General features: G+C 47.0%; 1 protein-coding gene across 8 annotated transcripts in view; it reads right to left on the bottom strand.

The window, feature by feature from the left end:
• The window catches only part of LOC6587917 (sodium/calcium exchanger 3), a 35,072-nt gene that overhangs the window by 18,537 nt on the left and 3,497 nt on the right, over nucleotides 1-13,038 (bottom strand). For 4 of the 8 annotated variants that reach the window (XM_026995098.1, XM_026995100.1, XM_026995101.1 and 1 more), the window contains exons 1-2: nucleotides 6,327-6,571; nucleotides 1,486-3,675 (exon numbers count right to left, since the gene is read on the bottom strand). In XM_026995098.1, coding sequence (XP_026850899.1) covers nucleotides 1,486-3,323 — 1,838 coding nt within the window. In that variant the 5' untranslated portion in view covers nucleotides 3,324-3,675; nucleotides 6,327-6,571. Of the gene's footprint in view, nucleotides 1-1,485; nucleotides 3,676-6,326; nucleotides 6,584-8,487; nucleotides 8,773-13,038 lie in introns of those variants that run through there. The other 4 variants (XM_026995096.1, XM_026995103.1, XM_026995095.1 and 1 more) reach the window with 4 other exon arrangements.

Below are 13,038 nucleotides of genomic sequence, written 5' to 3'. Positions count from 1 at the left end.
TGCAAATGGCAAAACGGTTTAAGCACTGACTTTGCCGGCTAAAAGCTTAACGACCACTTTGGGAGCATTTCACAACTGCTTGTACATCCATTTGTACGTTCCCCCTGGTGTGGCACGGCATCGTTGCCACTTCATTCCTTTAAGTTTTCCCCCGTTGACGTTGACAGGTGGGGAGGTGTGCTCTCCTCTAATTGTCTGCGCCGTTTTGGTTATTACTTAATAATGAAAAAACCTCAACAATTTATGTTATGCCTGAGCGGGACGTGTTTGAAACAATTTTACGCCAGTGCCGAGTCCCTTCCCCAGAGAGAGAGAGAGAGAGAGCGAAGATAAAGTTTTGGCAGGGAGGAAATCCCCACATTAAAAACCAGCACTCTCTGTGATCTAATTAGCCAAGTAAGAAAGTCCAAAATGGTCCCAATTAGGGAGCCTTCAAATTAAAGCTACTGCAAAGGAAGCAAAGGAAGCAAAGGACAGGGCCTTAAGGGATCTAGTGCTAAAAATAGTTCACAGGAGTAGAGCCAGAGCCGATAATTGACCTTTAAATTAGGGCCACACTGAGGCAAATGTGTACTTTGTTTCCCTCTCTAAGCATTGCAGGAATAACGTTCTATCTCTTCATTTCTCGCAGTGCAGTTGTCTGCCTAATTCCTACCATATGCTGCTCATTTGGCAGGACTATAAATCATCCTCGAGCGCCTCCCAGCTCCTCCTGGCTGGGCCTGGCCAAAACTGACTTATATTTGTGGTCATGTTGCGTGCTGCCAGTCAGTCAGTTGGAAATGGACATGGACATGGACATGAGGACGAGGATGAGGACCGCAAAACATATGCAAAACAAGTTAACTAAGTGTGGCTGTCGTCTGCGAAATGTTTCATCAAAATGAATAAATTTTGCAAAATTAATTACAGCTTGGTTCAGGTCTGTTCTGTGCTGTTTTTGCCTTGGTGCTCGCTGCTCGCTGCTCGCTGCTGTGTTGGGTGTTAATGTTAATGCCTGGCAGGGAATTGTTACGCGTTGTCGCACAGCACGCAGCCAGGACAACGGGGGAGCCAAGCACACAGCAGGATATATGCACACACACATACATAATAGATTCCTGAGTCGAGAACAGGTGGTGCCAGGCCGTGCAGAAGCGCTGACAATGCTATTTGGGAGTGGACTGGGGGCGGCCATAAACCCATCTCCTGAGTGTCTGCCATTTTGCAGCGAGCATTTTGCCATTGCCAATGCCGTCTGGCAGGTGGTGTGGCAATTAAAAGACCCAAATTATTTCAACTTTAATCGATTCGAGGCGCACTATCCTGCACGCACAGAAGTCGCCCGTCAGTTCTCAGAGCGGAAATTGCGAGTTTGCTGAAAGACTCCGTTGGGAGTTCGCATTGCGTGACCCGGGGGCCGAATCGTCGCGGTGCTAATCGCAACAATAGTAGGTCACTTCAAGACATATGTATATAGGTTAATATTCTTTGATATGTACTCACTCTGTTTCATTGTTCTCGAAGATCAGTTCGCCGCGTACGGGCTCAAAGTCTTTACCACCGACAGCGGTCTCATCTTCGGTCCAATATGGCACAATGACGGTGCCACGAGCGCCGGAATAGCGCATGACAGTCACCTCGTAGAGCCCCACCGATTCGCTGGTCTCAAAGAAGGAATCGGTGAAGGCGAAAATGCCGGCATGATCGTCGTCCAGGATCATTACGGTGGCGATCTGGGGCACCGATAGAATCACATTTTCCGATGGGTTGAACAGACGGATGTAGAAGCATTCGTCCTCCTCGAAAATGTCGTCATCGATGACCTCGATCTTGAAGCGCTGCTCGTCGACGCCCGGCGGGAAGCAGAGCGTTCCCTTCTTGCCAATGAAGTCGGTGCCGGCGATGGCTGTGCCGTCCTGGGTCTCGTACTCGACGGTCGAGTAGCTGTGGATGTCGCCGCGGCGCACGATGCGCACCTCGAACTCGCCACAGTTCTCCATGACCGTGTAGTGGCCCGGCTCGAAGTACACGCGGGTCGGCTGCTCGTCCTCGTCGTCCTCCTCGCTCGGCTGCAGGCTGGCCTTCACCTCGGTGAGATCGCTGTGGGCGCGCTCCTGGATCTTGCGCATGAGATTGCCGCTGCCGACCATCTTGCGGGTGGCCTGGACGCGGTAGAAGGCGCGCGACTTGTTGCCGCGCGAAATCACCTGCTCCTGGGCCATCATCTCCAGCTGCTCTAGCTCCGCCTCGGGGTACTTTTGCCTCAGCTCCGACAGCACGGTGATGTACTCGCGTCGCGCCTCGTCGAAGGCCTCGGCATCGGAGTTGCGAGTTGACTGGAAGCCGACAGACAGGGGATGGCGCCCCTTCTCCGCATCCATCTCCACCTGGTCGTGTTCGCCGGCCACCACGGTGCCGCGCTTGTTCACGCGGAAGTTCTTGTCCATGTACTTGTAGACGAGCATGCGGCGCTCGGCAATGTAGGCCCAGATGACGGTGATGGGGAAGAAAAGCAGGGTGACAAGGGCCTCCCACACCTCGATGATGCCCGGGGAGGTGACGGAGAGGATGACCCACAGCCAGACATAGGCGAAGATCGAAAAGGCGGCGGTGACAATGAAGACGCGCAGATGCCTGATCCGACGCACCTCTCCCGCCGGTATCCAAATCATGCACACGGCAATGATCATGAACAGGTTGTAGGCGGCGGAGCCGACGATGGTGCCCGGTCCTAGGTCGCCGCTCTCAAAGTCCTTGGCGTAGATCTCGATAACGGAGAGCAGGATCTCCGGGGCACTCGATCCCAGAGCCATCAGCGTGAGATTGGCCACCGTCTCGTTCCATATGCGCACGCTCATCGTCTTTTTCTCGTTGTTGGGTCCGCGCACCACCACAGTTCGCTCTATGGACGTGATCGCCTCGATGGCCGCCATGAACCGATCCGCGATGATGGAGACCCCAACGAACAGATACACCAGTATCACGAAGTAGACAAATCCTCGTATCAGACGATCTCCCAACGAGATGTTCTTCTGCGGCAGCCACAGGGGCAATACCAGACCCTGGCTGCACTCTCGAACCTCATTGCCCTTTTCCTCGAGCTTCTCTTCTTTGTATGAAATCTCAGTCTCTCCCTGTCCATCGTCATCTGGCGCCTGCCGCAGCCGTCGACTGTGAAAGGGACTCTGGTCTTTTAGGCTGAAATCGCTCCTGTTGAACGACGACCTGTATGATGCTCTCGTCTCGTCAGCCTCCTGGACCTTGGCCAGAGACTGGGCTGTAGCATAGATGAAGAACACGAGTAGGGCGCCTGTGATTATGGACTTTATGAGCAGCTTCATGGCGGAGCAGTCTCTGGACTCAGTTAACAACTAATTTGGTAGTGCTGGCTCGCTTGGGGCTTCGCTCTGGAAGTGTGGGAAGTGGGAACTGGATCTCCTCTCTTGGCTCTGGATTTCTGGATTCTGGAAGCTTTGTTGCGTTCGATTTGGCTGTGTTCGAAGTTGAATTCTTCTCTGGGCTTTGTGCTGGTGCTCTCTGGCTAGTGCTGATTTCTCTTGATGCTGAATGCTGATGCTGAATGCTAATGCTGCTGCTGAATGCTGGGGGTGGTTGACTATGACGTAGGACCGCGAGGTGGCATTCTCGCAATGGCACGTTTAACACTTTGACGCAGTTGGTCCGCCGCTGCACCTGCAATCAGAGAGAGGGTGGAGAAGGAGAAGGCGTGACATTAGTTGACTTGCGCTTATTTTAATGCCTATTCTTGGGCCAACTATTTCGGGTGCATTGCATCACGAATGTCGCGAGGCGAGGCTCGCAGACGGCAATGCCACTGCGAAGGTTGTGCGAAGGCCCACAAATAGTCGCTAGACCGGGTAGAACGACCCATCCAGATGGTCGCAGATTGGGGGCGGATTGGGGCTGCCCTGCCCCGAGCTTTGCCGGAACAGAACTTTTGTTTTTCAGCTGTTTTGTGTATTTACACAATAAATAAATTAAATGCGTAAAACATAAACAAAATGCAGTAATAAAAGCGGCAAAGGCTAGAACTGCAGCACAAAAACTGCGGAAAAGCTAGATGCAAACAAAGGTCGCTTTTCCCGGAAAATGGAAACGCAACCAAAGTTAGTCGCAAACTGAAATTGTAAACTGAAAAGTGCACCAAATTGCAAGACAAATAAATTATCTACCAACGAATCGATACAAAATGCCAATAACGGATTTTGTGGGCACACAAGCAGCGGAACTAAAAGCAAAATAACTATAATTAACGGAACATTAGCGGTAGATAAAAGCAACCAGAAATGAACCAAAAAGGAGCCTTCGATTATAGCGCCTTTGAGAGCTATCAGAGATCCATTTACATGCATAAAAAACTCGGAAAAGATATCTACACACAGAGAAAAAACCCTGAGAACCGAAAAGTTACACTTCGATTTCAAAATATATACCAATTTATTCGCACCGAGATTGGAAATGGTAAAGAAAAAGTGTTTTCACGTACATTTTACCATGAATATGAAAATATTTATGATCTAAACATATTTCATATTTCATATAAATATATTCCATATTTATATTATATATTTGTATATTAAGATTACACATATTTTCTAAATATTTAAATTTAAATTTAAATAATTTAAAGTGTTTTTATTCAGATTAAATGTAGGTCGTGTAAAATTCCCGCTTTAATTCCCTCGTTTATCTTAAAATATTTTGTATTAAAATTCTTGTTTTATTCTTAAACCAAAGTGAATTCAATTTAATTTCACTTTTTGTATTTAAAACATGAATATTTAATTTAAATATGGGCTTATTTTTGAGCTACAAAATGCTTAAAACTTTTCCGAGAACAATACTCTGTATTAACTCTGTATTAGCTTAAAAACTGAGGGAGCATAAGGGGTCATAGAAGAAAGTAGATGAGAGAAGGATGGGGCTATACTATTTCCTCTAAGGTCTTGCCAAAGGCTTCTTAAAATGATAATACCTGCAGTAAGGGTATATTAAATTGAACATAGCCAAACCGTAACGGTGGACAGAACCAAGAAGAACAACAAGCGACCAAAGTGACTGACAAGACAGACCATTATAAATGCATAAAGATTGCCAAGAAGGGATAGGAAGGAGGATAAAGCAGAGAGGAAGAGAAAGAGACTAAAAGAGCGGCACACACACCTACACATGTTTGTGTATGTATGTATGCATTTTTGATGCACATGCAGACAGTTGACAGCTGGCAACGCTGAGGCGCCACAGCAGTTGGCTGTGAAGCGGGGCGGGTTGGGGTGGGGAGTTCACAAGACTTTGATAACTTTAAATAACACAAAGCCAAGCAGAAAACTGCACATGAGACGTCTATATGCTGCTGGCCAGGGGGGGAGGAGGTGGGAGCTCCGTTAACGGTTCGCTGAATTTAACTTTCTGCATAAACAGACATTTGTATGGCATATTTATAGTCGCGTTTTTCCTTGGAACTGTCAAACTTGATCAAACACATCAAATCAGATGTATGCCCGATGCGAAATTCCATAAATCAATATGTACATGCAAGTCTTGATATGCCCTACGCGTTAAGACGAATGCGGTTAAGATAAGATTGAATGTACGCTGAAATATTACTGATTGAGCTCTGAACTGATAAATCTACAGTTTGTTTTAAAAGGGGACAACACGCTGACATATTTTTGGATGGGCTTCCAACCATCCAGTTCGAGCAGTTAGAGAGCTATAAGTCCATGGTATATATGTACACCCTACATCTCACACTTAACATATTAATTGTATCATATTAAATCACTTTTATATCCATCATATTGTGTGGTAATATTTGTGTTTGATCAAACACACACACTTCACTATTGTTCCGGCTTCGAAATCCGATAAATCAATATGCCCTGTCGTTTATGGCGCAGGGGCTCAGATAATCATCAACGTTTGCATTAATTTAGCAATTACAACAAGAGCTGACAGCAGACGGCAGCGTAGCAAAGCAGAGATATAGATAGATAAAGAGCGGGACAGATAGAGAGAGTGAGAACGCCGTAGAGGGACAGGGAGAGGGAGAGGGAGAGAGTGAAGAAGTGAAGACGAGGCAAGGGCAAGCAGACGAATAGACGCCCCTGGGAGCACAGAGCGAACATATGCTGGGGCAACAGCTCCAATTTTTCCTATCCTCTCGCCTCCTGCCGGAGCCCAGCCATTTCTCCTCCTTCCAGCGGCAAATTGCATTTGGCCATTATTGGAAAATTGCTGCACGTCGTCGCCAGGTTGAGAGATTGCGAATTAATTAAAAGCCTGCGCCCCCGGGCGGCTGCTGCAGCAGCAGCTTGGCTTACATTTCTCCACTGCCCTCGGCCCGCTTATCGTGTCAGGTGTTCCGAAATTCCGCTACGATTTTGATTTTCCTGCGGGGGTTTGATTTATCACCAATGTTGGGCTTGACTGACTTTAAGGGACTGTAGAATTCGAAGCACGCCAATGACACTGTACGGCATATACTCGCACATATTATAAATTTAACAAAGACTTTTAAATTTAGCACAAACAAAAAATAACAGAATTTTCGATCGAACGCGCCGCGTCTCGCCAAGGACTGAGACTGAGACCGACCGCCGTGAATATGAGTGTGTATGAAAATGGGAATGGGAATGGGAATGGGGGAATGCGAATATGTAGGAATAGGAAATAGATGAGCGGCGGGCAAGCAATCGAACGAACTAACGGAACCAGCGAGCAGTGGCAGAGGCAGAAGCAGAAGCAGAGGCAAGGGCAGAGCTACAGCAGAACAGAACAGAACAGAACAGAACATCGTGCAAACGAACGGCACTTTGTTTACGTTACGTTTGCGCGCCGTTACGTTGCGCCATTTACGTTGTTCTGGTTTCTCAGTGCTTCTGGGTCGATCAAATTTGTTCGATATTTTTGGCAAGTTCAAGCACAAGGCAAAGGCAAAGGCAAAGCCAAAGGCACGGCACATCACATTCGGCATTCGTAAATCGTCTAGTAAATTATGTTACAAAGACATACAGCACTTTTGGTATGGACGAGTGTGTGTTTATGGGTGTGTAGGTGGTTGTGCCAAATTGGCTGTTAAGTAATTCCCAGTACAGATGTTTATATTTAACTCTCCCAAAAGTTCTGTTATTCGTCTGCCCTGACCGAGCTAGCAGCGATTTGAGATTCCATTTTTTTTTTTTTTTCGCATTCGCTTGGCATCCAACGCACGACTAATCTGCCACTGTACTCGCACTATCCTCCCCACATTGCCACCTGGCCACCTGTCGGTCTGTCTCTGATCGCCCACTCTCTCTCTCTCTCTCTCTCTCTCTATCTGTCTGCCTGGCGGCATCTCTGTTATGTCTGCTGCTTCGTCTGTCCCCCAGTTCATAATTATTCAGTGTGCGCTACTTTTTGTTCTCTGATTTTTTGTTGGTTGAGCACGGGGTACCATGTGGATACAAATTGTACAATAATGATTGCACAATCGATGGAGTGTTGAAATCTGAATGGAGCACTAAAAGCACATTTTAATAGCATAAGAAAATTGAAAATTTGTTTTTAAATGTTGTATAATTCTATTTATACATCGCTTGGCTTGGCCCATGACTTTAAGCCCCTTGAAAATATTCCATTTAAAAAATGTATTCTGAATAAACTGAATATTCGAGTGCATGTATGAAGAGTATCGATTGTTTGATTTGATTTGCAACCCGTGTTCGGGGCTAGACACATATGTATCCCTCTTTTATTATTAAACATTCATTTCGGGTGTTCTGCAGTCTCTATCCATCTATCTATCGTCGCGTTCTCCTCTCTCTCGCTCTCTGCCCCTCTTTTTGTTGGTTTTGCCATGCATTTTGTTTGTTTATTATTGTCCCGCGGTTGGTCCGATTCTAAGTATAACAAAATGCAGGCAATATTTTCTGGTAGTCGTGCACAGATTCTTGCTAATTCTGATTTGTTCGTGTGTGAGTGTGTGTGGTCTGTCTTTCTGAAGAACATTTTCAACGCATCTTCATCATCTACTAGCCTTTAACAAAAGAAAAGACTCTCTCCTTCTCTCTCCCTCTTTCTCATACGGTCCCCAGTCGCAGTCCAATATGCCTGCCCGCCGCCAGACATACATATAAAGATTATACATACATATGTAGCCATTCGACTCGATTCGTGTGCGGATATATCGGGTATATTGTATGCTGGCCACCACACATAATTTATTCGCATATTTTCTATCTCATCTATCTGCGGTAAGCGGCTTTTGGGTCCGCCTTTCATTTCGATTCCCGCACATCTCCTCCTCCTCCTCCCCTCTGGCATGTGATTTTCGGCTGCCGCGGCGTTACGTTGAGGTGTCGAGTCTCGTGGATACGTACATTACGGGTATATAAGTATGTATCTTACAGATACATAGCTCTAGACATCTATCTCCCCTCCCCTCCCCTCCCCTTCCCTACCACATGTGTGCGCGTGGTATTTGTCCCCTTGGCGTATACTCACTCAGAGCTGGGATTGACTCTGGAATCTCTCGCAAATATGCAATATATTCAATGAGGATTCGACTTGACTTGCTGAACGCTCTGCTGCGGTCTTTAATAATGCATAGCTCTTGTTCTCTTCACGCCTTTCGGTGTCGGTGTCGGTGTCGTTGTCGGTCGCCTTCGCTTGCTTCCTGGCAAGTAACTGAGCTACCGTGCCTAGCGCTGCTGACAGCTCCACAGATAGAGACACAGATACAGATGCAGATACGGGGATTCAGCACAGATACGGTTAAAAGACTGCATTCGCTATCTGCGGTCTACACGCAGCCGCAAGGGGCTCTCTCACCTGAAGCTCCGATCCTATTTGTGTGGTGTGTCTTTTGGAGAATAAGGCAGCTCTGTTTCGATTTTGATATACATGAAGTATAAATCAGAGCACACGAAATCGCGTGCCATGTGGGTCACCGTTTAGTAAACGAACTGTAAACGTAATCGTATCGTCGCTTTGGCAGACCCGTTGATATCTCGCCTAAGTATATGACGCACGCAACGGCCTCAGATAGGGCGGCACTCGATAGGGAGAAATACAATAGTTGCTTAGAATAGCTTCGCGATAAGTCGGAGCAATTACGTCTGTACTGCCGGCCATGATAGCCTGATGATAGCTCTTCATCTTGATATACTCTCAGCTTGGTTATATGATCGGCATTTAATCAGCACAGGTACAGGCACTGCCACTGGCACTGGCACGACAATTACAGACCCGCATTGTGGCCCATCACGTCATTGACAATCACGGACATGTTGCTAACCTTAATTATGGAGTCTGACGATTGACAAAGTCCCAATAAGCTGATGGTTAAGTGGTTATCAGCCAGCAACGGCCAACGTGTCACTGTTTTGCCCAAAAAACCAACCGAATTAAATATTTAGCAAGAGCCGAGCAAACCGCAGCCAACCGTAAAGCTGCCACAACATTCCAGATACAGGCACACAGTCTGCCACACAGTTTTTTGTGTGTGTTCAGAGTCGACACAACCATATCAAATGCCGAATCTAGAATCCTTCACACCCGCCCGAAAGGGAAAGTCCATCCCTCCGTAAACATTTCCTTGCACCATATCAAAGCTTATCTCTTGGCACTTCAGTTTAAACCAGTTCGAAGCAGACGATTTACTGTACAATGCCCTTCCAGGAGGTATTTATTTCATGGCTAAGATGCTTGCGCCGCAGAGAAGGATGGCAAGGTATCTGCAGCTTCGGCCACTGTTGCTGGGGGGTAGATCTACATAAGAGCAATGTCAGCCTTCCATGGGCCTGGGCATGGGTATTAGATTCGTTATCCTAACAAGAGAATGTCTGACAGTTGTCGGTGCTCGGTGCTGCGATGTTCGCCAAAGAGAAACAACAGCCGAGCCAAATGACATGTTTAATACAGGACCAAAGCGAGGAACAGTTGGCGATGTCAGCGTATTTTTCCCTCCCGTTTATTGGCGACATTTTGATATCGTCGTCGCTGTGTCGTTTCGGCTTTCTGTGACGTTATAACAACAAGTTTGATGACGGTCGTCGTCGATTTGAAATGCCTTCTTGTCAGTAACTTGGAGAGTGTTTCTGTGTGTGTGTGTGTGTGTGTGTGTGTTTGAGTGTGTATCTGTATCTGTATCTGTGTGCCTATCTGGCTGCTCCTTTCTGTTGGAGTGCGGGTGTGGTGGTGCGGGCTTAGATGTGTATCATTTTGTGTGTTGACAGTTGAACGGCCACGCCTCCCCCATACCCCGTGCCCCGTGCCCCTACCACACACCATCATTTTCACGCCTTTTGTATGCCGTTCGGAGCGTAAACTGTTTATTATTTAACAGTATCGTACCCCCGTTTTATCTGTTATTTATTTATAGCAGTATTTCACACATTTACAAGAATGCCCATGCCCATGCCGACGCTACGGCTTGGGGTTAAGACCTAAATAGTTGTCGGCCAGTGGGGATGGATGAGTGGTTAAGCGGTAAGTGGGCGCCCCCAAAAAATGTGCCACTTGAATGGGCGCAATCTCAACCAAAGCTCAAGCAGAGCTCCGCCCGAAAGTAGGCTACACATTACGTTCCTCAGCATGTGGTTGTTTTAGTGCCTATGTGTGTGTGTGTGTGTAAGTGTGGGGCTCTTTGCGTGGACCTGTCCATCTGTCAAATATGCGATACCATATCTACCCCCGGGCCTTGGGCGGAAAATCCACATCCACATCACTGTCGTCGAACAGCTAATGGCAATTATGGCACTGCAATCGGATAAGGCAGGGACTGCGACTGCGACTGACATTGATTTGATTTTCCAAAACACTTGAAATGTCAAATGTCAACATGTCCCTTCATCCAGGGGTACAATATGCGGGATATGCTGTTCGCGTTGCAGCCGAGACGCTTGACCAGAGACGAGATTCTGCTTGATTCGTCCAGCTGACAAGCAAATAACTTGACGACCCTGCTTGCCACATTAGTCACGTCTCGTCTTGACTAATAGTATTTTCTTGTAGGGCTTCAATTGTTGGACTGCGGCTCGTAAAGAAACAAAAAAACATGCAGTCATCTGGGGACTGAAGTTAATGCCAATGTCAAGGCGAATGTACACCATATACTAGACACTATATGTATCGCGGCAGCTCTTAGTCATATCCGTATCCCGCTCGAACAGAAAATAATAAATTATAATTAATATTAGCTCGTGGCTATAAAGCTTAGAGTTTAGAGTCAGTAAATAATAAAGCCGTGCCGCTTTACCAGTGTCAAATAGTCGAGTTATCAGACGGCATGATATTATCACTTGTTCGCCATGATTTATTGGCATGCGGCAGCAGCAGAGAGCACGAGCAGGCAACAGCAGCTGCGTGCCACATAAATGTCTATGTATGAGTACAACGCACAGTACTATTGATTTTCCTGCCCCATCCGCATCCGGAGCCAACTCCCAGGGAGGAGAGAGGACGAGAGCCATGCCATAGCATGCCAAAGTTGGTTAGATAGCTGTTAAAGTTGTCCACTATCGTGGCGGGCGGGGGAGCACAAAACTATTTGTGAACCAACTCCGCAAACTATCCCAGGCCCCCATCCTGCTGAAACTCTCAATGGAAGGGGCTGTTGTGTTGGCTGTTAATGTGGCAAAGAGTTGAGTCTCGGAATCGACTCGACAATTTGCCACACACACACAAGTTGCCGTGTGTCAGTGGCAGCCCCGGCCAGTCCTCTGCGATGCTGCCTGATGGATGATGTCTGCTGACCAAACCAAATGTTTGCACTGGGGCATGAAAAAGCGTTCGCAATCAGTCAGTTCATCAATCAATCATTGCGATGAATGAAAATGCTGACCCGGCGCTTGATTAGTCTCGGCCAATCAGTAAAGCAAATATCTTTCCCCCCAGTTTCTTATCGTTGCAGTTCCTGCAGGAAGGGAAAGGGATTGCCTGCACATAACCGATAAACAGTGTACAACATTTGTGGCAGGGCATTGTTATGTTATGGTGGTAGGACGCCATGTCATTTATATGCTTGCCTTGGCATCAAAAACGGCTAACGATGTTACAATCTGGCTCAGAATCGGAGCCAAGAAAAGTCACATTATCCCATCGACAACATCATCGCCATCACCATCATCATCATATACGTAATATTCTGTGTGTGGGCACCGACCTAAGCAACAGTTTCAGCCCACAAACAAATTGTTATGCTGCTTCTCCGCCTTGGAAATCCATTAGAGCCGGCACACAGAGCGAAAATGGCGCCCCCCGCCCGCCTCCTCGTGGCACAAACGTAGCATATAGTTTGGCGTTTATCCACAGAGCGTAGGAAGGCACAAGGACGAGTGCGAGTGGGAGGAAGCCAACAATGAAATGCGGAAAAAGATACGAGGGGAAATTGAAATGGAAATTAAGTTGGACCGGAGGCCGGAGCCCACACACTCGTATAGACAGTACTTCGATCCTGTTTCCTTGAATTACTTGGGATTCACTTACATTTTTGAATTATTCACCGAACATTAACCGAATGTATGCCTGCCTTTCGCTGTTGGCTGTTTGCTTGATGAATATTTCAGACACGCGTCTATTTAATTGAAATGCGACTGATGAAAGGGCCGTTAAGGTAATGTGAGATTTATTAAGACCTGCCCTGCTCGGCGAGTGAGAGTTAATTGAAAGCGTTTCAATTACATTTCTCTCCACACAAGTGCCTGTCTGTTAAGCGGAAAATTATCATTTCCTTGGCCTTTGTTCGTCCAGTCAATGGGAGGAAGCTCTCTCTTCTCCTCCCTCCCTTCTCCCCCCTTCTGCTGCTCCTGCTGGAAATGAAAGGTTTTCACTCTGGTTTCCGTGTGTTTGAATTTCAGACATTTTCTATGTGTGTGTTTGCTTCTTGTTTGTGCGTGTGTGTGTGGGAGAGGTGCGTGACAACGGTAATTTAGATATCCCAATATCTTGTTCCTTTCGCGCGTCTTTTGTTTCGCACGGCAGAGCTCGACAAAAGCCGACTTACGGGCCCGGTTATTGTCATCACCATTGCCGTCGCCATTTTGTGCGATGTCG

Source organism: Drosophila persimilis, unplaced genomic scaffold (assembly GCF_003286085.1).
Source record: "Drosophila persimilis strain 14011-0111.01,24,50 unplaced genomic scaffold, DperRS2 tig00000000-arrow-pilon, whole genome shotgun sequence".
In the NCBI taxonomy this organism is placed as follows: Eukaryota; Metazoa; Arthropoda; class Insecta; order Diptera; family Drosophilidae; genus Drosophila; species Drosophila persimilis.
The sequence above is the reverse complement of the archived record's forward strand: the minus strand, read 5'-3'. Positions and strand labels throughout refer to the sequence as shown.